At 37.6% G+C, this 24,902-nt stretch overlaps 1 protein-coding gene and 1 pseudogene across 3 annotated transcripts in view; one reads left to right on the forward strand and one right to left on the reverse strand.

Annotated features, from left to right (window-relative positions):
• XPOT (exportin for tRNA) overlaps positions 1-24,339 on the reverse strand; it is a 42,474-nt gene extending 18,135 nt beyond the window's left edge. The window contains exons 1-17 of one of the 3 annotated variants that reach the window (XM_008148747.3): positions 24,207-24,339; positions 20,944-21,077; positions 15,829-15,911; positions 13,067-13,123; positions 12,211-12,280; positions 10,339-10,557; positions 8,947-9,131; positions 8,698-8,866; positions 6,951-7,187; positions 5,796-5,834; positions 5,624-5,686; positions 4,538-4,662; positions 3,792-3,936; positions 3,524-3,643; positions 3,035-3,129; positions 2,391-2,460; positions 390-628 (exon numbers count right to left, since the gene is read on the reverse strand). In XM_008148747.3, the coding sequence (XP_008146969.1) occupies positions 390-628; positions 2,391-2,460; positions 3,035-3,129; positions 3,524-3,643; positions 3,792-3,936; positions 4,538-4,662; positions 5,624-5,686; positions 5,796-5,834; positions 6,951-7,187; positions 8,698-8,866; positions 8,947-9,131; positions 10,339-10,557; positions 12,211-12,280; positions 13,067-13,123; positions 15,829-15,911; positions 20,944-21,003 (1,976 nt within the window). In that variant the 5' untranslated portion in view covers positions 21,004-21,077; positions 24,207-24,339. Of the gene's footprint in view, positions 1-389; positions 629-2,390; positions 2,461-3,034; positions 3,130-3,523; positions 3,644-3,791; positions 3,937-4,537; positions 4,663-5,623; positions 5,687-5,795; positions 5,835-6,950; positions 7,188-8,697; positions 8,867-8,946; positions 9,132-10,338; positions 10,558-12,210; positions 12,281-13,066; positions 13,126-15,828; positions 15,912-20,943; positions 21,078-24,206 lie in introns of those variants that run through there. The other 2 variants (XM_054718901.1, XM_054718902.1) reach the window with 2 other exon arrangements.
• Positions 15,102-15,201, forward strand: LOC114234179 (U6 spliceosomal RNA; annotated as a pseudogene).
• Positions 24,340-24,902: the final 563 nt, after the last annotated feature.

Below are 24,902 nucleotides of genomic sequence, written 5' to 3' on the forward strand. Positions count from 1 at the left end.
CCCGCCAGAGCGAAGGTCTGGGTCCCGGGTGCCAGAGGAATACCGGTGCAGGCAGCCAGGGGAAGGAAGGCCTATTGCACGAATCTTTGTGCAATGGACCTCTAGTTGATATATAAACACTTTAGCTAATCCCCTTAAATACACAATCAATGTACATCAAAGAAGTCAAAGTTAAGGACTCAGTTGTCAAGACAGAAATGCAGAATGTTACGTAATCTATTCACTTCTTCAGCTAAGTCTTCTAATTCAATAGATTTAGAAAAGAAAGCTTAGATAATTCTCTAGACAATCCAGTTTTGGAATCTTGGATATGTGCCCAATTCTAAAAGATGCAGACAAATAAATGGTCCTGTCTGTGTAGAGACACTCACTTAATAATTTTAACTCACCTGGCAAATCCAACAGCATGGTTGAGACAGTCTGCTAGAGATGCCTGCCTTTCTTCATCTTGTGCCAGCATCAATTTTTCTAACAAAATTTTAAACTTTTCCATTAGTGGAGTCAACAGATTCCTCATTAACGCTTGCTTCCGTTCTGCGGGGTATTCACTATTAACAATCAGCACTCCAGCTGTCTCATAAATAAATAGCTGATCATCGCTGCTCAACAAAGACTGGTAACCATTCTCCTGAAATAAAATTTAGTCTCACTGAAGTTTTTCTGTATTTAGGTCTACTCATTTAAGCAAAGTAAGTGCAAAAGCGAGAGGAGATGTAATCTATGACATCAACTCACTATTAAAAAGTAGGTTGAGTGCTTATAAAAACAAATTTTCTCCCAAGACGATGTAACAGAAAGAAAACTGAAGTAGAGGTAAAGAGATTGTGGGTCTAATTCTTCCTTTTTCAAGACTTTGCAAAGTCATAACATAATTATTATCCTTCCACCTTGTTTTCTCTTGTAAAACTCTTATTTGTAAGATTGTTAGGTGGCTAAAAATGAGATGTACAAAGGTACTTAGAACGTTAGTACAAAGGCCACACAAGTTAATATTTTAAAGAGTGTTTAAGAGTTGAATAACAACAAAAACCACACAATAAATACATATGCACATTCACAACCGTTGTTACTTTAAAATGTTTGAAAATAAGACTGCAAATAAAAAACAGATCTCATTCAGGAATAAGCAGGCATCCCATATATGGGTCACTTTTATTGAATTTTGCTATTTTTTTTTATGCAGTAGGGGAGGCCAAGAGGAGTGTGGGGAAATATCAGAGGCCCTTCTAGGTCCAATACTCAAGTTCCCTATTAAGAAATATATAAAACCTTGTCTAAAATCAGATAAATTATGTCATAGTTTTATTATAAAAGAATTTCTCATTTCTTAAAAAAGAAATTCCCAATTTAGAAATAACTAAAGCACTTTTTAAGTACCACTAAGACTAATCAATGCTCTAGGAGTTGAGAATACAAAGATAAAGTGCTACAGAAATGTAAGGTACCCAAAAATTGGGTCACCAGTGAACTGTCAAGGAAAACTGGCAATAACCGGGTGAAGTACTTTAATATATCAGCTTTTCTAGTATGTAGGCAAAGATAATTTAACCATATAATTCACTACTAACCTTTCATGCAGTGAAATTACATAAGCTGTGTACCCTAAGTGCTGGTATTTACTTAAAAGAACAAAAGTATTATTTTTGTTCAACACTTTTTAAATGGCAGCTCTAGTAATATTTTTTATCAAAGTGGAAAAAAATTGAGTCAATGTCAGTATTTGTTTTAAACAAAAACATGTACTAGTATCCATCAAGATGTGCTTACAAAGTACCCCAACTTAAATCTTTCTAGTGAAATGGACATCAAAATATTCAGAAAAACCAGCATCAAAATTTTTTTTATCCTAAGCCTGAAAAATTAAACACAGAAAAGCTTCAGTCTATTAGTAGCAGTCACTGAGAAGGCCCAATATGATCATAGTACTAAATAATTTGTAAACTGAATTTTTCCTTCTCCATAAAACACTTCATCAACATTGAACAGTATAGAGAAAGCAGATTATTTCTCACATTGCCAAATTTGTCAGTCAATTCTTGCTTCTTTTCTACTTCTATTACTGTTTTATTTACTACTAGAGCCCCGATGCATGAAATATGTGCAAGAGTAGGCCTTTGCAGCCATGGGCGGCTGCCTGGATCCCTCCCTCGCAGCCATCGGGATTCCTCGATCCCGCGGCTGCAGCCCCAGCTTCATCCGGAAGGACATCCAGAAGGACGTCTGCTCTAATTAGCACATTAGGATTTTATTATTATAGCTATCTCAACCGTGTTAGTAAACAGAACTAACCCTTGCATACACCACCCTCATTTAAAAAAAGCCCATGAAAGTATTAGTGCTAAAGGTATATGTGGCCTCAAAATCTGTAATTTGGAAGAATAGATACTTACAGGTGGAGAAAGCTCTAATAAATCTTGTATTCTATTCAGAATATCCTCAATAAAAGGATTCATTTGTTTACTGAATAAAGGCAAAAAGGAAAATCACAATAACGTAAGTAATAGTGCTTGAAAAGTTTCTAAAAATACTAAATCCCCCCCCTTAACGCAGAAAAAAACAACTTCAGTTCTAAGCTAGTCACATGTGATTAAAACTAATGATGATTTTTAAAAATTACAACCTTATAAGCCTAAGAATGAATAGTTTTCATGCCAAAAACTGGTACTAGTAAAGAATATAAAACAGGTTAGGTTAAATATGTATTTCCAAGGGATATATTCTTTAGAATTTCAAAGAAGCCATAGACTACTGATCCATAGCAATAAAACTGTTGGTTAAGTAAATACATAATGTTATTAGTGATTAGTGTCACATATACAAGTATGCAAACAACTCACTTTTTAATGAATGAAGTAAATTAATGAGAATGAAAAGAAATCCTAAGATCATGATACAAAACAAAGGAATACTTAAAAAAATGCCTTAGAACAGAAAGAACCAAATCTACCACAGGCTCTTATAAGATAATTTATATGTTCTATTTAATAATCCTAAATATAAGAATAAAACATAACAGCTGAAATTTCGTACTTACTTGAGAGACTTGACAAATCTAGAAAACAGGTAAGCAGTTCTGCTCCTCACTTTTGCACTGGAATGCCGCAGCCCTCTGTGATCTAAGAAAGCCATCTAAAGAAACAGAGACACTTTTACCCTTGCTGCACTTAATTTAAAACTCCTGTTGCTACTCTTGTGAAACATTTTTATTCATATCAAACATTTTTTCTTAGCTTCTAGAAGGCAGGAACCAGATACTGTATATAACAAGAAACCTTACTCAACACACGAATAGGTCCTTGAGGACTTATTTTAGGTGACTGATTAGACAGAAATTTTTTTAATGGAAGAGGGATTAGCGTCAGTGCATTCAAGAGTTTCTGAGAACAAACAAACAAAAGAGTTTTTGAGAACCTCTGGCTGTGGAAAAAGTTATAAAAGAAAAACAGAATACTATCTGCTCATTAGCTGAATGAAATACATGGGAAAATAACAAAAATTGAGAGTAAGCAAAATGTTTACTTACTAGTACACATGGAATGTGTTGAGGTTCAACTGTGAAAAACTTTTCATATCTAACAACAGTTTCGAAGAACTCCAATGTCACAGATGTATGCTGATAGGAACTAACTCCTGATGTTACCAACTGGAGCAAGAAAAAGTTAAGAAATCTTATTTATTGTAACATCAAAATGCCCCCTATTAACAGATACTAAACTCTAACAAGAAACTCCCATTAGCTTGTAGTGAAAACAGAAAATTATGTTCAAATAAATTATTTTCAGTATACTTACAGTTCGCATCATATCCTGCAAAGCACTAGCTTTTGAAACATCACCTGAGAAGTGAGCACCATGAGATACTGGAAGAGCTTCTGCCAACATATACAGCAATCTTATTGCTACTTCAACTTCCATAAATCGTGTAGTCTGCCAATTCCTAACAAGGCATAATATGTTACTGAGATCTGAACATACACTTTCTATACAAAATTAGTGATGCAAAGGGTAAAAAGACACCAACAAAAGCCTTTTAAATTGTTAAGTCATAGATATTAATTTTTTTTAAATATATTTTTATTGACTTCAGAGAAGGAGGAGAGGGAGAGAGATAGAAACATCAATGATGAGAGAGTCATTGATTGGCTGTCTCTGGCACGCCCCCTACTGGGGATCCGGCCCATAACCCGGGCATGTGCCCTTGACCGGAATCGAACCTGGGACCCTTCAGTCCACAAGCTGACGCCTTATCCACTGAGCCAAACCAGATAGTGCAGATATTGTTAACTTTGCCAGGCAATATAATGTATAACAAAAAGTAGAAATAACTGATGCTACCCATTTTATTATTTATGTTCTAAAGAGTAGTGTTTCCCCTCAAGGATCAAGAAAAATCAAGATGGTAAGTGCATTGTTTCAGAGATACACATAAAATCTTAATAAGTCACACAGATTAATAAAGTAGTGAATCACTTATTGTAAAGCATCACCAGGGAGAAAAGGAAAGAGATGACCTGTTACCAAAACAATAACAAACTTACTGCAGTGTAGAACTAAAAACTCTACGAACAGAAGCCAGCAGTAATTCTGGTGAAACTTGAGCAAGCCTGTCCAACAATAACTTCAGTTGTTTCCTATATTCTACAAACATGGCTTCATCTTCACCCTATGATGGATTTTAAAATTCTCATTTTAAAAACATAAAAGACCATAAAACTCACGTAAATGGTGAACTGTCATTAGTTTTCTGCACTTACAAATTTAATACTTTCATTTATTTCATCAATATTCATGTTTACAGGAAAACTTACTAGGCTGAGACCTTCCCCTCCTGCTCACAAATAAGTGTTTCTGAACATAGCTCTAGATCTTGAAAGCCAGAAACAGAAATAGTACAGGAAGAAAATTATGGTTAAGAATCTAAGTCAGAAGAGGTTCACATTGGGTTTTGTGAGAACTTCAGCACCTTATTTATAATCCTTGTATCTCTGTCCACTGTAAAAACTGTAATATTGTATGACAGAAGCTATTACCTGTAATGAGCCTGGTGCTTTAAGTACACAGTGTGTTGATTATCATCACCATTATCCTTATAGTCCAAAGTTTTTGAATGCCCCAAGAAAGGAATAGGACAATAGCACACAACTAAACAGTATTACGTCATGACTGAATTACTAGAAAGCATCTGATGACCTTGTGTTTGATGGGAAGCTGACTCTCTAGCAATCCTAGACAAGACTTCTAACCAGAACAAGTCCAGGCCGTTAAATACCTCATTCCCACTCTCCCATACACATTTATAATCTGAGGTCCACCAACTGGGCCTCAATTTATCACTCTTGTTAAATATAAAGTAAGATAAGATCACCAAAAATATTGTCAATATTTTATGAAGATCAATGCTATGAAATGTTTTTTTTAAAAAGACTGTTTTTAAAAAGTACCAAATGTGAAGGATTATGAGGCTTCTATTAATTCTACCTAAAGTTGAGGTTAATATAATCAGGCTAATTTTTAAAATATAGCTTGTTTTAAAGAACTCTAAAATAATCAAAACTTGAAATATTAACGTGATGTAAGTAAACAATGAAATTAAAACTGATTTCTCCTCAATGCAAAATTCTTACCTCATTTTCAAAGTTATATTCCTCATCATAAGTCAATTTTTTCATAACGGCCAACATGATTGCCTATAATTAAGAATAAAATACCTTTTGTCAGTCTCCTTTTAATTACATAAAATTAGAAGTTAAGCAATATTTAAAGGCAGTTTAAAAGAAGCAAAAAGAAGTCAATTACCTCTACATTAGCTTTTTGCTGATCCGAGAGCACTGAAAGCTGTTAAAAAGTAAGCAATAATTTATTAGGTTTCCTAAAGTTATACTTACTCATCAGAATATTTTTCTAATAGATTAACATTTTTAAAAACATGCACATAACTTTTCTGGAGCGGAGTTTGGCAGCTCCTTTCTGTACAAGGTGGGGCAAAAGTACATTTAGAGTTGTGGGAAAAAATACAATAATTAATAAATAATAACACAAGAATAAATTCTGTGTTCTGCATACTTACAACTGTAAACCTACTTTTGTCCCATCCTGTATTTAAAATGTACCTAAGATCTAGCAATTCCATTTCTAGTAAATAACTTGACATGCAGGCAAAGACATAAATGAATTTGATTTTTAAAGACACTTATAATGTTTTTTAGCAAAGAAGCAGGTTATAGGACAGTAAAGTATGATCTTGCCTTGTTTTTAAATAGGCAAGATCATAAATAGGCAAAAAAGGCCTAAGAATCCATTATGAGGTACACAGTAGGATTACCAATAGTGACCTGACTTTCTTCATACCTTTCCCTGTTGCCAAAAATGTCTTAAAGTATGCATAGAGACGTGTTATATTTGTACAAACAGAAGCTAAACTCAGTGTAGAAAAAAATTTATTTTAAGCTTGACTTGATTAAACTAATCCAATATAAATAAGAATGGTTCTCTCACCTAATGTTATAATGAGAAGTTACTAATTCTTAAAAAGGCTACATGCTATAATATAGAGACTAATACCCTCTACATTTTAAGTTCTTATTGAAAGTAATTCTCTGGGGGAAAATTTTAATTGTATAAAAATTATTTATATTTAATTAATATAATAAACTATGTTTAACAACATATTTACTGTATTTAGAAATAAATATGATCCAAAAATTAAAAAAAATAACCTAAACCTATCATTAATTCTGAAGCTGTTATTAGTCTTATGAATTTTAGAACTTGGAAATTTGTTTTATGGCTAAAAGGTTTAAAAAAAGAAAAGAAAAAGGAAATACATTAATATTTAACAGTAAATGTCATTAGGTGTTAAAATTAGGGCTATTTTCATTTTCCTGTTATTTTCCAATTCTTTGTGATTCTCCTATATTATCTACTGGACAAAAAGTTAAAAAAAAGACTCACTTGTTTCAAAATATGAAGATAATCATAACAAAATCCAATAATGTTAGACGAGATATCGTCATCCTCATGAATTAGTAGCTGCAACATCAGCGCCACTTTTGTTTCAATAGCTTGTAGTGCCTCTTGAGCATTCTTGATATCCCCATTCTTAATTAATTTAGTCCAGCTAACTATCAATGACTGTCCCATTCCATTTACCAGTTTAGAAAATCTGGCAAGGAAGTCGACATCTTCTTCCTGAAAGGAATCAAGGCAGTCCTCAATTTAAAATCACACACCTAAGAGTAAGAGGAAAAACCCTAAGCTTTAGAATGAATCAAGTGTCAAGTATAGGACTCAATTTTAAACTAACATTAGACATTTAACAATTCTAACTTTTTGACTGGGAAATTTTTAGAATTTGAATTCTTCTACCATTATTATAACTAGTACTCTTTAAAGCAACTTAAAAAAAAAAATACCCACAGCCTGGCCTGTGTGGCTCAGTGATTGAGCCTTGACCTATGAACCAGGAGGTCACAGTTTGATTTCCGGTCAGGGCATACGCCCAGGTTGTGGGCTAGATCCCTTCATGCAGGAGGCAGCCAATCAATGATTCTCTCTCATCACTGATGTTTCTATCTCTCTCTCCTCTCTCCCTCCCTCTCTAAAATCAATAAAAATATATTTAAAAAATAAAAATAAAAAATATCTACAACCTGGGCATGTGCTCTGACCAGGAATCGAACTGGAACCTTTTAGTGCATGGGACGACACTCAACCAACTGAGCCACACCAGCCAGGGCTAAAACAATTGTTTTTAACGATTATAGTACTGTAAACATTGCTGGCTTTATAAAAGCTTAAAAATAGGGACGTATAGTTTTAGAATCTTCTAACTACTGAATTCAGTAAATATGCTTTAATAAAGTTAAAGTATGTGTAACAAATTACAACAGTCCTTTCTGATACTATTTAATTTGAGCCTCAACTATTGCTGCAAAGAGATACTGCTATTATAATTACCTACCTAAGGTCATATCAGTTAGAGCCAGAACTCAAATTTTTTTCATTAATTGTCCTTATAATGTTTTCCTATAGGAATATATTTTTAATTTCACTATTTTAGGTCTTTTACCAGGGATTAAATAAACCAATTATTAGCAGTATAAGAAAACAATACTGTTCGTCAGCAAGGAAAACACTAGAGCTATGCTAATAACATATCAGCAATACGATTTCTTAGTAATTTTTATCACTATCATAGGTAAAATTAAAATTAAAACTTTCCAATTATGTATCTAAATTACTAATTTACCACACTCAGAGCTGTTGGAATTAAATTCTAACAACTCAAATAAGTAACCATTGAAAAGTATGATGAAAATTAACAATTATAACCAAGTCTAATTTTGGTCAAAATGCACTGTCATGTAAATATAGTCTCCTGCTACAAGTATGGTTTGTGGACCAGTAGTATCAGCATCACCCAGGACTTTGTTAGAAATGAACAATCGAAGGTACCATCCCAGATTTTCAAGTTTAAGAACTGGTATAATCCATTGCCTAAAACAAATGCTACAGAAATATTATGGCTTTCGAGATGCAGTGTGTCATTATTATAATCTCAAGGGGAGTTTCCAACATAAAAAAAAAGGAAGAAAGAAAAAGAAAGCATATTTAAATTACTACCTAACCTGTATTACTACCTATCCTATAGAAAGTTTGTTCTAACAATTTAAAAACCTTTATATATAAATTTACTGACCTGGTCAATGATGAAAAACCCAGCAGACTGTAATACTTGACACAAAGATTCCACTAGTTTCATTTTATCAACTGGATCCATTCCTTTATTTACAATTTCAAATAAACAATCACATGCTTCTTCCCGTAGAACTTCTATTGACATATGACCTAGCAGCATATTTATAAACCTGGCAATGGAATAAAATGGTTATGTTTTCAAACTGATGTATTTTGCAGGCTAATATTTTAAAAATAGACTTATACTTACCTATCATTGGCTATAAGGGATAAGTCTATCCAAGATACATAAGCCCCAACTACTTCAAGGCACTGACATGTCACTTCCGAATTAGTATACTGATAATTTTGCAGGATTTGGTACCATGATTCCACCAAGTTTGGAATGCACTGTTCCCTCATGGTATCCTTTATTAGGGTATTTCTACGAGCCTCCTAAAAACAAAACAAAACACCTTATACGCAATCAAAGCAGAGAACCTCACAAAATAATGTTTGACACCTGAATAGTTGCACACAGTAATTACCTCACCCCTAAACTTCCAGACTTTCAACACATTTCCTATTTATCAGCTCTAAAATCATACCTGGTGATTCTTTCTATTTCCTCTTTCCATTCTATTCCTCAGTATCAAACTTGATCTATTAAACATAAACTATAAATAAGCATTACTTAGAAATCTTAAGTAATTAAGTATTGCTCAATATAATACAAACATGATGTTTAAGTTAAAGAGAATGGCAATAAATTAAATGCATGAAAATAACCTTTATAAATGTTTGACATACAATGAACTTAAAGTTATTATAAACACTTGAATTAAGCTATTTCTGTTGTGTTCTTTATAAGGAGACAAAGCCCTGGACGGTAGCTCAGTTGGTTAGAGTGTCGTCCCAGTACACCAAGGTTGTGGGTTTGATCCCCGGTGAGGGCACATACAAGAATGAACCAATGAATGCACAAATAAGTGGAACAACGAATCAATGTTTCTCCCTCTCTCTCTCCCTCCCCTCTTTCCCCTCTCTTTAAAATTAATCAATTAAAAAAAAGATTATATCAGGTCACGAACTATAAAAAGCAATGGTCTATGTGACCGAGAATACAGAACCCAGCATTGATTCATAAGCAATGCTTCTTCCTCAGTCAGTGACTACATAGCAGTAGTAAATACAGATCACATCCCTATAAATTCACAGGAGAAAGTGCTCACCTAGTTAAAAAAAATAATAATAATCTAAATATTCTAATTTCAACCTACATGGGGGAAACAAATTTAAGTTCCTTTGTAAAACAAAATTCAAAATGCTGAGTAAATCTATAATTATTCTTAAAAACCTTTGTCTCAAAAATAAGACTTATGCTCCTTTTATTATGTGCCCATTATCTCCTATAAAATATATATTAAAAACTAAAAATTCGGCCCTGACTGAGTAGCTCAGTTGGTTCAAGTGTGTCCCAATATGCCAAGATTGTGGGTTCAATCACTGGTCAGGACACACATAAAAAGCAACCAAAGAACGCATAAATAAGTGGAATAATAAAATGATGTTGCGCTCTCTCTCTCTCTCTCAAATCAATAAATAAAAGTAAAGGAAAACAAAACAAAACAAAAAACCTAAAAATTAATGGGAAGTTACTTGCCTCTGATGTATGCACTACATCACGATCCACCAACTCAGAATCAATAGCCATGAGGATTCGGAGGTACAGATCTACTCCCCTTGGATTTAGGTCCACTACTGAGAGAATGTCAAAAAAAAACTTGGGCCATTTAGTGAGATATTCCGTAACAAAAAGCAAGGCGAAGACTTGGGCTGCTTTATTTCGTATAAAGGTCTTCTCTGGTTGAGGATTCAGCATCTGACAATCAGAGAAACAGTCTGTGAAATTAAATGTAAACTGAAAAGTTTCAAACACTTGGTTTTCCTATTTATCATTAATAGGCAAAAAACACATCAAACTTCAACATGGTCTAGATTAGCTGTGCAACAAATATGCTTAAAAAAGACCAAAGTATTTAAGCAACTGAGCAGATGGGGAATAATCAAATGAACAAAGGTGCTAATGGTTATTTCTTATTCTCACACTTTATTTTTTTCCATTCTCACACTTTTAGAGAAAAGTTTCAGGCGTAGAGTTTATCAGTTCCTATTAATTTTCCGAAGGAAAAAATTCAATTGTTTTTCTTCTAGCTGCTTACTCTTTACAAGAAAATAAAATTTCTAACTATACAACTGCTTTATATGTATATCAACCAAAATTAACAAATAAGAACATACTATGAATTAAGAACTTGATTGGCCATTTTGAAATGGGGACTTTGTGAAGAGGTTGTCCAGGAGAACTCATTTTTATGTGTTTTTTTTTCATTTTTTATCATTAAAAAGAAAGCTTCAATTACAGTTGACATTCAATTTTATTTAATTTCAGGTGTATGGTATAGTAGTTAGACACTTATGTAATTTACAAAGTGATCCCCCTTGATTAATTAGTCTAGTACCCAACTGGCACCATACATACTGTATTTTCTGGCGTATAAGACGACTTTTTAACCCAGGAAAATCTTCTCAAAAGTCGGGGGTCGTCTTATACGCCGGGTGTCATCTTATAGGGCGGGTATATCCCAAACTCTATATTTTAACTGGAAAAGTTGGGGGTTGTCTTATACGCCGGAAAATACGGTAGTTATTACAATACTAGAGGCCCGGTGCACAAAATTTGTGCAAGTGGGGGGGGGGGGGGCAGGGAGTGAGGTCTCCTCAGCCCAGCCTGTACCCTCTCCAATCTGGTACCCCTTGTGGTATGTCTGACTGCCGGTTTAGGCCTTATCCCAGGAATCGGGCCTAAATCAGCAGTCGGATATCCTTCTCACAATCCTGGACTGCTGGCTCCTAATTGCTCACCTGCCTGCCTGCCTGGTTGCCCCTCACTGCCCCCCCCCCCCATGGCCTGGTCACCCCCAACTGCACCACCCCTGCTGGCCTGGTTGCCCCCAACTGCCCCCCTCCCTGCCCCCACCGGCCTGGTTGCCCCACCCAGCCTGCTGTTCAATCGTTTGGTCATCCCTCACTAACCCCCCTGCCGGCCTGGTCGAAGGCAGCCATCTTGTGAGGGCGTGAGGATCAATTTGTATATTACCTCTTTATTATATAGAAGGATTATTGACTATATTCCCTATGCTGTACTTTACTTCCCCTTAGGAGGGAGCTCACCTTTAAGAGTGAACAGAAAAGCCGCTTTTGTCAAGTAGTAAAACAACAACAACAAAAATTTTAAAACCAAAGTTTCCACAATGTGTCATGGAAAGCATGATAGTTTCAGTTATTCATAGTTTAAAATTATTGCTAAGCTTTCATCTACCCATGATCTTCAAAACCAGTATTTTCTAAGAAAGTTACAGGATGAAATGGAGGGTAAATGATCCACATTTTTTACATAAAGTTGCAAACGTTTGCAAAAATAAAAATTTAAATATCTGGCAATTTGAGGTACTAAATGAAATTACAATTTTACCTGAGCTTGAAGCCAAGATATGAGCGTCTCCCTAATTAGTTGCTGTTGAACAGTAGTTAGCTCTGAATATCTGTTCAAAACAGAGAAGAAAAAAATAATGGCTATATTTGGTGTCTGCAGTTTTAAAAAATAAGGACCTCATATATTTGAAAAGGAAAATTTGTATAGCACTCAATTATCTGAAGTTCTCTAAAATAAACTGATAATGCCTCTCTCTCATCACTTGCTTTAAGGAAAAATGATAGGTGTGGGAGTGGCAGATGGAGTATCAATATTGATATCAGTTTAATTTGTGGTTAGGTTCACATAGAAAAAATGGCAGCTACACAATCTTTTCAAATGGAAATAAGTCCATCTTCTGAGATCTGTGGTTTAGAGAATAAATCAATAGACAAACGAAGGGTCCTCTGAGCTATGATTCACTGTTTTCACTTAATTAAAGCAGGGGTTCTGATTACTAGTGCCCATGCTGCCACTCAACTCTAACAGAGAGCTGCCATGTAGAACACAGGCTGGTGTTGCTACATCTTCTGATATTTTCAAAATCTATTTTGTCTTTCCTGCAAAATGTTGGATATTTATATGTAACCAACAAATTCAGTATTATTAACCCTTTGCACTCGCTTGCTTTTTTCTCGATTCCTTTATTCTAATGCTAACCGTGTTGAGTCACACTCGACATCCGAGTGCAAAAGGTTAAAACACTTTGGGACAAATCAAAATACAGCTATAAACTGGATGTCACATACACTGTTAAATTACAACCTGTATTATGGTTTCCTAAAAAGGGAAAAACTAATTTTAAAAAATGGCCTCTCCTCACAAACTTCAGTCAAGCAGTGAGAAAAAGACTTACTTATATTTAACTTGATGTTCTAAAACTTGAAAGCAGAAAAACTTGATGTGATCATCACTAGGGAAAAAAAAAAAAGAAGATAAGCAGAATACGATTTGGGGAAAACAAATCAAAGATAAAATATTAATGAATAAAATAGTTGAGAAGTTTCTCAAAATAGACCTTTGGCTTGCTTTCTACTTATTGATCTCATTTATTACATCCTTATCTATTTGTTTAAAATGCTAAGAGAATTTTAAATATTATACAATATTCGACATTTCCACCAAATCTGGCAAGCAGACCAACCAAACAAATTAAGATACACCTTAAGAATAGTACTTTGCAAACAGAAGACACACCCCCTAAATTCTAGATGTTAGGATTCCTGGAACAACTCCTAAAGGCTAGGTGTTAAAATGACAAATGGTAGAACTGCCAGAGAGGGAGTTAAATCAGAGTTGTTTATCAAAGTCATACTTAAAATTCAACCCTAGACAGTTCTATTGCAGCCAAATCCAAAACAACTGGTATCACCTGACTAGCAGTCTAGCCTCAAACGTCATACAGAAAACCAAGGTACAAATATATTGCCCTTACAAAAGGAGAGCAAAAATCAGTATCCACCAATTATTGACTTTCACTTGTCTCTCTAGGGATGAGTCAGAGCTGCAGTGAGCTAGCTACAAACTCTGACAAAGTCCCTTTAGTGAAGAACAATCTATTCATCCAAGATAGTTAGTTTGAGCCAGGATTAGTCATAGGACAAATTTTTCGTATATAAAGCTAAATGGTCACTACAAGAATGGAGATGTTATCTTCATTTAGACAACATGAATTAACCAAATAAATGAAACAATCTTTTTTTTTTTTTAAATCCTTACCCGAGAATATGTTTTCATTGACTTTGAGAGAGATGAGGGAGGGAGGGAAAGAGGGAGGGAGAGAAACATCAATGTGAGAAACACCAATTGATTGCCTCCCATTATCGCCCCGACCAGGGATCAAACAGGCCTTTGGTGTACGGGACAATGCTCCAACCAACTTAGCCACCTGGCCAGGGCTGAAACAATCTTTTAGAGTTTTTTCAAGTTAGGTTTATTTAGCACCTCTTCTAAGACCTTAGGGTTTTTATCCTTATCATGGATGACATTGAAGCCTTAAACTAAGTATACAAGACTTAAGTTTTCCATTCAAAAAGTAAACTATAAGAAGCTTTTAATTAAGAGCTGGTCCTTATTTACTCTAAGACATATATATGTTCTCAAAACCAACTTTTTCAATAAACTGGAACACTTGGTTTTGTCTGTAAAAACGTAGTAACTAATACCCACAGCATGCGGAGAACTCCGCTAGGAGTCATCACTAGCCTCCAGGAACTTCTACTCACAGAAGCAAGTTGTTTGCTTACAGCGGGTTGGTTGTTTCCCCAAGTCTCACTATGCCAGCTGCACCTCTTTTGTAATTAAGTAATTTAATGAACTATTATATAAACTAATGAGCATGATGAGAGTTCTTATTTTTGTAAAAATCAAGTTCAAAGCTTTCAAAAGAGTTCATAGGAAGTCACATTGCAGGGGGAAATCCTTGTATACATGTAATGTGGATTAGATAACCACAAGACTTGGAGAGAGGGGGAAAAATAACTAAAAAGTTTAGGAACCTGCATTCATTATTCCTCAATGTAGAGGATGGATTATGGGTCTGATCAATGTAAGAATGATAAAGTGAATGCTAGTAGCATATACACAAAGAAAAGACCTTGGTCCAACATCAAGATTGGTAAGTGAGTGCTCGATTCAGCAGCACTTATACTAAAATTGGAACAATACAGCCCGGCTGGTGTGGCTCAGAGGTTGCACATTGACCCAAGAACCAGAGGTCGCTGGTTTGATTCCCAGTCAGGGCATATGCCCAGGTTGCGGGTTTGATCCCCAGTGGGGGCCATATAGGAGGCAGCCAATTGATAACTTCCTCTCTTATTGATGTTTCTCTCTATCTCTCTCCCTTCCTCCCTCTAAACATCAATAAAAATATATTAAAATATATATATATATTTTTTTTAAAATAAAATTTAAAAAATTGGAACAATAGAGAGATTAGCATGGTCCCTGCATAATGATGACACACAAATTCGTGAAGAGTTCCATATTTTAAATAAAGATTGGTAATTGAATACTTTTATACTTTAAATTAAAATAAAAAAATTAAGATTATAATTTGATTACCTCCTTTACCAACTCTTTAGAAAACCAACTATCACTCACATCATAAGAAAATAAGGAAGTTTTGCCCTAGCCGGTTGGCTCAGTGGATAGAGCATCGGTCTACGGACTGAAGGGTCCCAGGTTCGATTTTGGCCAAAGGCACATGCCCAGGTTGCAGGTTCGATCTCCAGTAGGGGGTGTGTAGGAGGCAGCCAATCAATGATTCTCTCTCATCACTGATGTTTCTATATCTCTCTCCCTCTCCCTTCCTCTCTAAAATCAATAAAAATATATTTAAAAAATAAAGAAAAGAAGGAAGTTTTCATATACTACATTCTAGTCCGGATATGCTGTCAGGTGCACAGCATGAGGCAAAGGATAGTTCTACTGAAAAGTCAATACTGGAAGAACCAAATTATTAGTTTACTATTTTTCTCATTTCTACACTAAATGATTTCCTAAAACACAGGTCATAAAATGTTTTTATGAAAACATTCTCCAAACACAGGTAAATTTGAGTCCTGTCAAGTTCACAGAAATTTAAATTATAAGTCATGCAAATTTTGTTTTAACTACCTGTATGTCCTCTGGGCTAGAGCTTCTGCACACACCTGCCAGGCATCTGGGGAGATCTTTAACTGCTCAAAATAGGCCAGGGCCTGTAAGACGAAAAGCAAAAATGCATTTGTAATGTCAATCTCAATGCCCTGTCAACACTACACAAATTATTCTGTGAATCACAAACCAGTAATAAATCAGTGAATCTAAAGAAAAGTGGCTGAAACTTTGCATTGGGGCTTCTGAATATGTGCCACTTAATGATTTTAGAGAAAAGATTAAATAGAAAACAAATCCATCAGTTAGAAAGTTGAACCTGTTTCCTCACAGCAAAGGAAACAATACAAAAAAGTCCTTCAGACCTCACTGGATTATTAGGAGGCTCAAGAGAGAAAACATACAAGTACTCATCAAAAGCAAGTAAAAATGATATATAAAGGGTGTTTTCCTATTTCATAGCAAATATGCTATTAAAGAGGTGATTATAAAAGATAAAACATACTGTATGCCATTTGGTTTAATTAAAGAGACTATTTCAATTCAACTATATCATGTAAGTTCCCTAAAATGTTTAAAATCAGAGTACAACTGCATGATACGAATTTTGAGAAAGTACTCAAATAATTGAAAAGGTCAAAGCTTTAGGAAATACTAAATCATTTCTCATCCCTCTATTCATGCATTCAGGGCCTTGTTCTAAGAGCAAGTGTACTCTAGAATGAATATAGAACAAAGTCCATGTGCTCTCTACCCCACTGTTGGGAAAATGGGGAGTGACTTCTGCCGCTCTTCCATACTGTAAATGGCATCAATGACAGATGCACGTTTCACATATGACAATGGACAAATAGTAATCTCAGCAACTTATGAAAAGTATCTCAAACAGCCAAAAATTTACACATACACTAGAAACATTGCTAGAAGATTTTTTTAACATGTTAAGCACCCAGCCTGTTTTGTCTTCTGGACAGAAAGTACAGTGTCAGTCACCGGTGACTGTCTGGGCACTTAACGTGTTAAAGAATAGTTTATTGATTTTTAGAGAGAAAGGGAGAGGGAGAGAGAGAAATATGGACATGAGAGTGCAACATAGATCTGCTGCCTCCTGCATGATCCCTGGTGGTAAAGCTCACAAACCAGTCATGTGCCCTGCCTGGGAATCTAGCTGGCAACCTTTTGGTGCATAGGACGATGCCCAACTAACTGGGCCACATAGGCCAGGGCCAGTGCTAGATGATTTTAAAGTAATTACATACTGATACTTGAAATTAATTAGAAGGAATATTAAGCTTTAGCGAAACCTAATTTTGACTAGTCAATATTTTTATTAAATTTATCGGGGTGACACCGGTTAATAAAATTTTATCAGTTTCAAGTATCTTACCTAATAAAAGAGAAACATGCAAATTAACCATCACTCCGCTACGCCCACCAGCCAATCAGGAGTGATATGCAAATTAACCCAACAAAGATGGCAGTTAATTTGCATACACAGGTCCCGAGCAACCTGGGGTGGGCGGGATGCTGCGTCATCACTATGGCGACGACGCACATCCCTGTTCTCTGAGGGCATCGGGGCAGCGTGGAAAGGCGGGGCTAGAGCGGAAAGAGGCTGCTCTCGGGCTGGGCCGGAGTGGAAAGGTGGTGCCGGCAGCCAGGGAAAGGAAGGCCCATTCCAGCATGAATCTTCGTGCATCAGGCTTCTAGTATAATTATATAATACATCATCTTGACTAGTCAATATTTTAAAAAAAATGTTTATGCCCCATTAGTGTTAAAAATAATTTTATCAGTTTTCAATAGAAATTTAAAGAATGAAACAATAAAAATATCAGAGTGCACTGCACTTAGCAAGAATAACTACTATTTTGTGTAACTTGTTTTAGTTATAAATGTTTATATGTATTTATTTACATACATTTATGTATCTACATATATACTGGGTCAAGATGTAAAATTATTTTTTCCTTTGGATTAGAGGTTTAAAAAGAAAAAAAGAAAAAAAAACCCTGCTTTTTTAGGTGATATCTCCTGTACTGTGTAACTGCATGAATGAGGGAATGCGTTTTCATTCGTGGTCTCAATGGCTGCTCCCTCTGACAGAGAACCAAGGTAATGAAGGTGAGTAGATGAAGATCACCAAATACTATCTAAAGTATAAATAATATCTTCAGGAACTAAGAATATAGGAATCCAAGCAGCTGCAAAAGAATCTAGCTCAGTTGTCATCTAACAATATTTCATAAAATCTAGGGTTTCCTTTACAAATATCTCAAAGGCAGGGCAGGTGATAAGGTGGAAGTTAATCCTATAAGTTGCATTACCACTTATCAAAAAAAGGAGGGTGGGGAATTCAGCTGGTAGAATTGTTACTGACATACCACTCTAGAAATAACAGCAAGTTTTAAGCCAAAGAAAGATATTCTATTCACACATTAAAAAGTGAGTCAATAACTAGAAAGTTTTCCGTTTTAAACTAGTCTTTGCACTCTAAATCCCTGTTAATAGCATTAAAAAATTTTTCTGGCAATGACGAACAAGTAAAGCTTTTATCATGTTGTTCTTCTATCTCATACCTTCTTTCCGAGGGCCTATTGTCTCTAAGTGCCAACAGAGATAAATCAGCTCCTTTTATTGCCCATGCAGAAAACAGAGAACTAGAACTGAGAATGTGGGTTGGCAGTCATTTCCTTACCACCAAGCTGAATTAGATCCCCACTACTGAACTCTAACATCAGGACTATCAGAACTCATTTTTCCTTAAGACTCCTCCTTTTCCATCCTGTTACTCAGGCTGGCTGAATGTGATATCAAATGAAGCCTAGACCACATATGCCTGTGATTGACAGAACCCATTTTTATTGATGAAAAGCGTAACTTCTGTATATTAAAAACACTAACAATTTCTTGGTTTTACTTTTCTGAAAAGAAAATCATGGCTTTTTAAAAAAAAAAAATGTTTTTTAAAAAACATTGGCGAGAGGAAGGGAGAAGGGGAGAGAGAGAGAGAGAGAGAGAGAGAGAGAGAGAGAGAGAGAGAGAGAGAGAGAGAGAAATATCAACGATGAATCACTGATTTGCTGCCTCCTGCACACCTCGCACTGGGGATGGAGCCCATAACTCAGGTATGTGCCCTGACAGGGAATCGAACCGCGACCTCTTGGATCATGGGTGGATGCTCAACCACTGAGCCATACCAACTGGGTCATCATGGCACTTTTTTAAAAATTTGTCAGATGGAGGAATTTAATAAAAAAACACACAAAAATTTTTCAAAAAGGAATCTAAAGAATAACACAGAAGGCTAATAACTAAACACTTAAGGCTTTTATTACAATAACCATGCAATATCAAGCCAGAATCAGGTAAAGATCCAGGATGCTTCAACTATGTGACTAAGGGTTTAAAGATGGGCAGCTTAAACTCTGATGAAGACAAATATTTGTCTGCATAAACAAGACATAGACTTTTAATGTCTTTTGATGTCCTAACCAGTTGGATATCTTGTAATTAGCTAGCTATTTAAATCTCAATTCCTGTTATTTCCCTCTAGCTATAGGGCTGGTCACTTAACAGCAGAGGCATAACAGGTGCTATGTTAGAAAGTACTTGAAATTTTTTTTACTACTTAAGAAAATTTCTGCTTAGCCCTGGCCAGTGTGGCTCAGTTGGTTGAGTGCTGCTTCCTATACAGAGAGGTTTGTTTGATTGCTGGACAGGGCACATGCCCCGGCTGCAGGTTCAATCCCCACTAGGAGGGTGTACAGGAGGCAGCCCATTGATATTTGTTTCATTAATGTCTCTCTCTTCTTCTCCCTTCCTCTCTCTCTAATTTAAAAAAAAAAAAATTCGTATTTTAAAAAATTTCTGCTTAAAAGCACAACTAAAAATGCTAACATTTAGTAAAACTGTTAACCTCATTTAAAATTATAAAAGACTAAAGGCCCGGTGCATGAAAATTCATGCACTGGAAGAGGGGTCCCTCAGCCCAGCCTTCCCCCTCTCACAGTCTAGGGGCCCTCAGGGGCAGGAGGCGACCCAGCAATCAGGGGAAGGCGATGCCACCATCACACCTCTGCTGCTGCCACTGCCAGCAGCACAAGCCTCGGCTGGCCCTGGTTACCTGAGACTCAGGCGGCCCTGGGCAGCTGGGCAGCTTCCATCCGAGGCTTGCCTGTGCCTCGGGTGTTGGCTGGGCAGCCGCCATCCGAGGCTTGCCTGCACCTCGGGCCGGCCCTGGGCGGCTGAGGGGACTGGGGGACTCCAGAGGCAGGCGCACAGAGCGGCTGGACCCGCCTGGGGTGGGCCCGGCCGTGCTGCATACCTGCCGCCCCAGTGGGGCTGAGGGGACTGGGCACCGCCATGCCATCTTGTAGCTGTGGGTGCCGCCATATTTGAGGGTGTGACAGTCAATTAGCATATCCCCTCTTTATTAGATAGGATATCCTTTCCTATGAGAAGTAGAATGAAGAAAGAAAATGCCTCTCCTTCCACTTATCCTAGACTTCAAACTGCCCACATCTTTAAATATTTAATTATAGGCTTGTTCTTTAGATGTTTCTTTTATCATCAAACTATGTCATAATTATAGGTGTAGACTACATTATGTTTAATTGTTAATGCTAACCCAAATATCCGAGCATTATTTAATATTGGATTCCTTGTCATGTGATCACTTTAAGCTAGGACATGGCATATCATAACTGCTCATTTACATGTCTGCCTGGACTAAATAACAAGGATGTTAAATATCACTAATGCAAGGGTTAAACAACTTGTGTAGACAGAGCCATGCACTGGGAAAATAAAATATGCATGTCTGCTACTATGGAAAGTCCCTTAGCCAATCCTTCGTATTACAATTATAAAATAATTATCAATGATTAGCAATGTGACATAAACACCTACCTTGAATCCCATGAGATTTTAACACTTGTTGAGCCAACTGAACAGAAAATAAATCACAACCCTCAGTGTTTCTGTATTCAGAATATATTCAGATACCTCAAATTATATTATCTCTATTCATTTCTACCCAAATTAAACCTGTATCATCAGATATATTTTGTATTCAAGTCCTCTAATGCAAACCTGTGGTAACATGGTTTAAAAAATTAAGCAAACTTAACTTACCCTTTGTCTGAAGTCTGAATCAGCATTTGGATTTAGCCCTAAAAGAGCCTGTTCATCCATCCCTGCTGCTATACTTGGAGTTTTCTGATTATAACAGACGTGCCCTCTAATCCCACAGAAGAATCCACAAACATCTGGAAACACACACAAAAAAATGGAAAGAAAACAATACTTGATAAAAATAGATGCTTATCCAGAATATTATAACAAGTGAGTAACATTATGCAAAGACACGTGTTTTTAAAAAAGCTTCTTTTGAAATTATCCAAATTACAACTAAAAGAGCCTAGAGTCTCAGAAAAATGAGCCTGCTAAATATTCCACAAATGTATAATTTCTAAAAACCCAAAGTAGGCCATTAAGGTTCTCAAATTTTCTTCTTTCAAGATCATCAATAAAATACAGAAAAAAATTCTTTTCTACTTGAAATAGTAGAAGCATCTAATTTATGAAATGTTATGTACTATCTTCAGTACATATTTAAAAATGCAATTGTGCAACTATATGAAAAAAGTGACAAATCCAGATTATGCTAATTTTAATAATTTGCCCTCTTCCCTTTATCAATATCACAAGCTTAAAAAAAATTAGAATGCCTGGCTAAGTAGTGACCTCAGAGTTCAATACCCTTATTGGAGTGTCTACAAGTACTTCAAGAGAAGTCAAATGTAAAGAGAAGAGATAGGAGTGAAAACCTGGCAATTTAGCTTTTGAACAATGGCTGACCTGCCTTTTACAGATCACTGCTCTTCCCAGTCAATTTTAGAAATGTATTTTTAATAGCTATAAAATTGACTAAAAAAGTGTTTTTTAATAGCTATAAAAATTGACAAATAATACTATCCTCAAGAATATTTTTAAGTCTCCAGAAAGTAATGACTTTTTCATAAAATAGTGTCTTAACATCCTCAAATAAGAATACGATAAACCCCAAAAGACAACTTGGTTTTTGATAGAATGAATATTTGAGGAAACAAGAAACAAACTTTAAATAATGTGAAAATCACATTTATTCTTTCAAGACCTATGAGATAGGTACACCAGGCCTTGTTACTCCCAATAAAAGGCTTTTTTGGGTTTGGTTTAATTAACCTAACAAAAGAAGATCAGAGCCTAAAGAGGGCAGGAGGATAAGGGGAGGGCGGTGGAAGCAGCCTCTAAGCCTTAGAGTCTAAGGACTGGTGAGGCCAGGATCAGATCCAGGTTAGAGGACCCCCTACTATTGTTTTCCCCTGGGCCTGCCGGAATCCAATGACAAATATGTGCTGAGAGCCTTGAAGAAGAAAGCCTGGGCCCCTCTCTTAAGGTTACTATCATACTAACAGCAAGGCAGTGTAGCTTCCCACTGCCCTCAGGATAAAGATCCAAACACTTGTGAATGACGCCTCACCAACTGGCACCCTAACCCCAAAGGCAGTGACATTCTGCCTTTCATCTTTGCACACACTGCTCTTTTCTTGTTACTTGGTTAACCCCTACCTGTCCTTCAGAATTCAGCTTAGAAGTCACGTCTTTCTAGGCGTCTTTGATCCCTATTGTCTAACTCTCCCAAACTGGATTAACTGCCCCTCCTAAGTGCTGATTGTCACTGCTTGCTTACTAGCTTTCTCATTAGCCTTAAAGGGCAAGGAATGACTGTCTTTTGTATTTGGAAAAACCTGGATTTGTATTCCAATCTTGTCATTTTCAAACTGGGGCCAAGTGAACAGCTAGCAGACCCGAGAGAGCCCTTTCTACAAAACAGGAAAAAGTGCATCTCCTCATAGAGTTGTAAAGACTTCAATGAGGTAAAGCATGCCTGGGCCTTCAATAGGTTATTTACAATTCAGAGCTAAGCACATGGGGTATGACGGGAACTGCTTGGAAAATTCTAGATTTATCATAGCATACTAGTAAGCTGGCATTTTGAACAGATGGGAAAACACAAAGGCAGTGGTTCCCCTCCATCCACCTTTCACCACCAGCCCTCCCGAAAAAAATGACAAGATTTGATAATCCCCCTGAAAAGTGCATACGCAGATATCAAAGACAAACTGAGTTTCTAGAAATTACAACTCCAGAAGTCTAGAAAAGATTCCTTGAAAAAAAAAAAAAAAAGATTCCTTGAATTTGGCATAGCTTTAGGGAAAACTGCTCAAGCTAGATCAAGTCACTTTGAATTTACCAAGGGAAGAAGCAAGTGGTCCTAAGATAAAACATGGCAAACAAAACTACCTAAGGAAACTTAAACTTGTTACAGTTGTCAGTACAGAAAGAATACTTTATAGAGATGGCACTTGGATAATAATCAATGTGCAAGGAAACATGGTAAACTATCTGTTGTGTGCAAACACCCGAAGAGTTACCACCTGTGCGAAAAGGTGACAATTTCCCCCCGTAGGACGTTGTGCACGAACACATGCTCTAACATGGCACAGTCTTGCACGTTTAAACATTTGTTACAATCCGATAAGCACTTCAATTACGCATCTACCAAATGTTCTGGAGAAAGGTAAGCAACACAGTTAAAATAATAAGCCCTAACTTTTCCTGGGTAGCCATTAAATGAAGAATCAAACAATTATGAAAACACTTCTCCACGCCTACTGAAGACTGCTCAAATACCAACACACTGAATCTTTCTAGCTCGGACACCACGCTGACATGTCGCTTTAATAAAACGTAACTTCCACCCCCAGTAAAAACTAATTAGCACTTCAAAAAGTACTCCTTTTTTTTTTTCTTCTTCTTTTTCTTCTGGTTACAGGAAATATCGCTCCTGCAGAATTGTGAGGAAGGGACGGGAAGACATGGCGTGTCCCTGCTGGCAAATTATTACACAAAAATAACACTTTTCTCTTTTTTTTTGTCCTGGGGTGGGGGGCAATCAAGTTTCAGTCCTCTGCAGGTGAGACACGCTGCCACTATTACAAATGGGCTTGGTCACTTTTATTAAATTGGGGGCCACTGGCGATTCCGACCCTCCTTGGCCGGCCTGGTCCCCATCTTCCCCCCGGATTTTCCCCTAAAGGAAGCCTCGTGGCAATTCGGGTGATGAAACACCCGGCAACCCGCAGCCACGCACTCGGGACGCGCTCCGCGGCGGCCACAGCCAGTCCCACCCCCACCCAGTCCGCCAGGCTCCGGGCGCACCGCCATGGAGGGGCCCGGCCCGCACCCCTCCCCAGCCGGGGGTCCCCGGGCCAGTCCTCCCAGCCAACTTCCACGCAGCCTCGCGCGGACCGAGCGGGGTCCCAGCCCCTCCGCCCCCGAGCCCAAGTCACCTTCCCTATCACTCCATCCCGCTTCCCCGCCGGTACTCCCGAGGGCCGGTGAGCGAGACGGAGCGGTGCCGCGCGCAGGGAGCGGAGGGAGCGGCCCGCGTCTTCGCCGTCGTTCTCCGCCACGGCCGCAGCGCTAACGCCGGAGACGGGGATGGCCGGGGCCGAGCGCCTCTCGCCGCTCCGCGTCCGCTGTTGCCTTCCCTAGCGTGGCGCCGGGCCGGCTAGCTAGCAAAAGCAGGCGGGCGGGGCCGGTGGCCCAGGAAGGGAAAGAGTGCGAGGGCCTGGCTAACGCCGCCGCCCCCGCTGAGTCAGCGCGAAGCGCGTTCCCCGCGTTCGTGCCGCGCGGGCCAGAGACAGCAGCCTCATGGAAGGCGGACCGCAGCCCGCGGGCCGGGGCCGGGAGCCTACAACTCCCAGCATGCAACGTGCACGAGGCGCTTCCGGGCGGCGAGGCGCACACGCGCTCCTGGGCGCTGGCCTGGAGGCGTGGTCGCCTGAGCCTGTGGTGCACGCCGGGATGAGGTGTACGGCCTGAAACCTACCCGGGGTGCTGACTCCCGTTCCTTCTACTCCAGTTCAGACCACGAGTGGAGCTCGCTCAGCGCGAGATAGAGGCGACTTCGTCAGATAGTCGGTAGCTAGATGATCAGATTATCGAGATTCGGATGACGTGGTGCAAACCACGTGTGAGTCAGT

This window comes from Eptesicus fuscus, chromosome 7, assembly GCF_027574615.1.
Source record: "Eptesicus fuscus isolate TK198812 chromosome 7, DD_ASM_mEF_20220401, whole genome shotgun sequence".
Taxonomy (NCBI): Eukaryota; Metazoa; Chordata; class Mammalia; order Chiroptera; family Vespertilionidae; genus Eptesicus; species Eptesicus fuscus.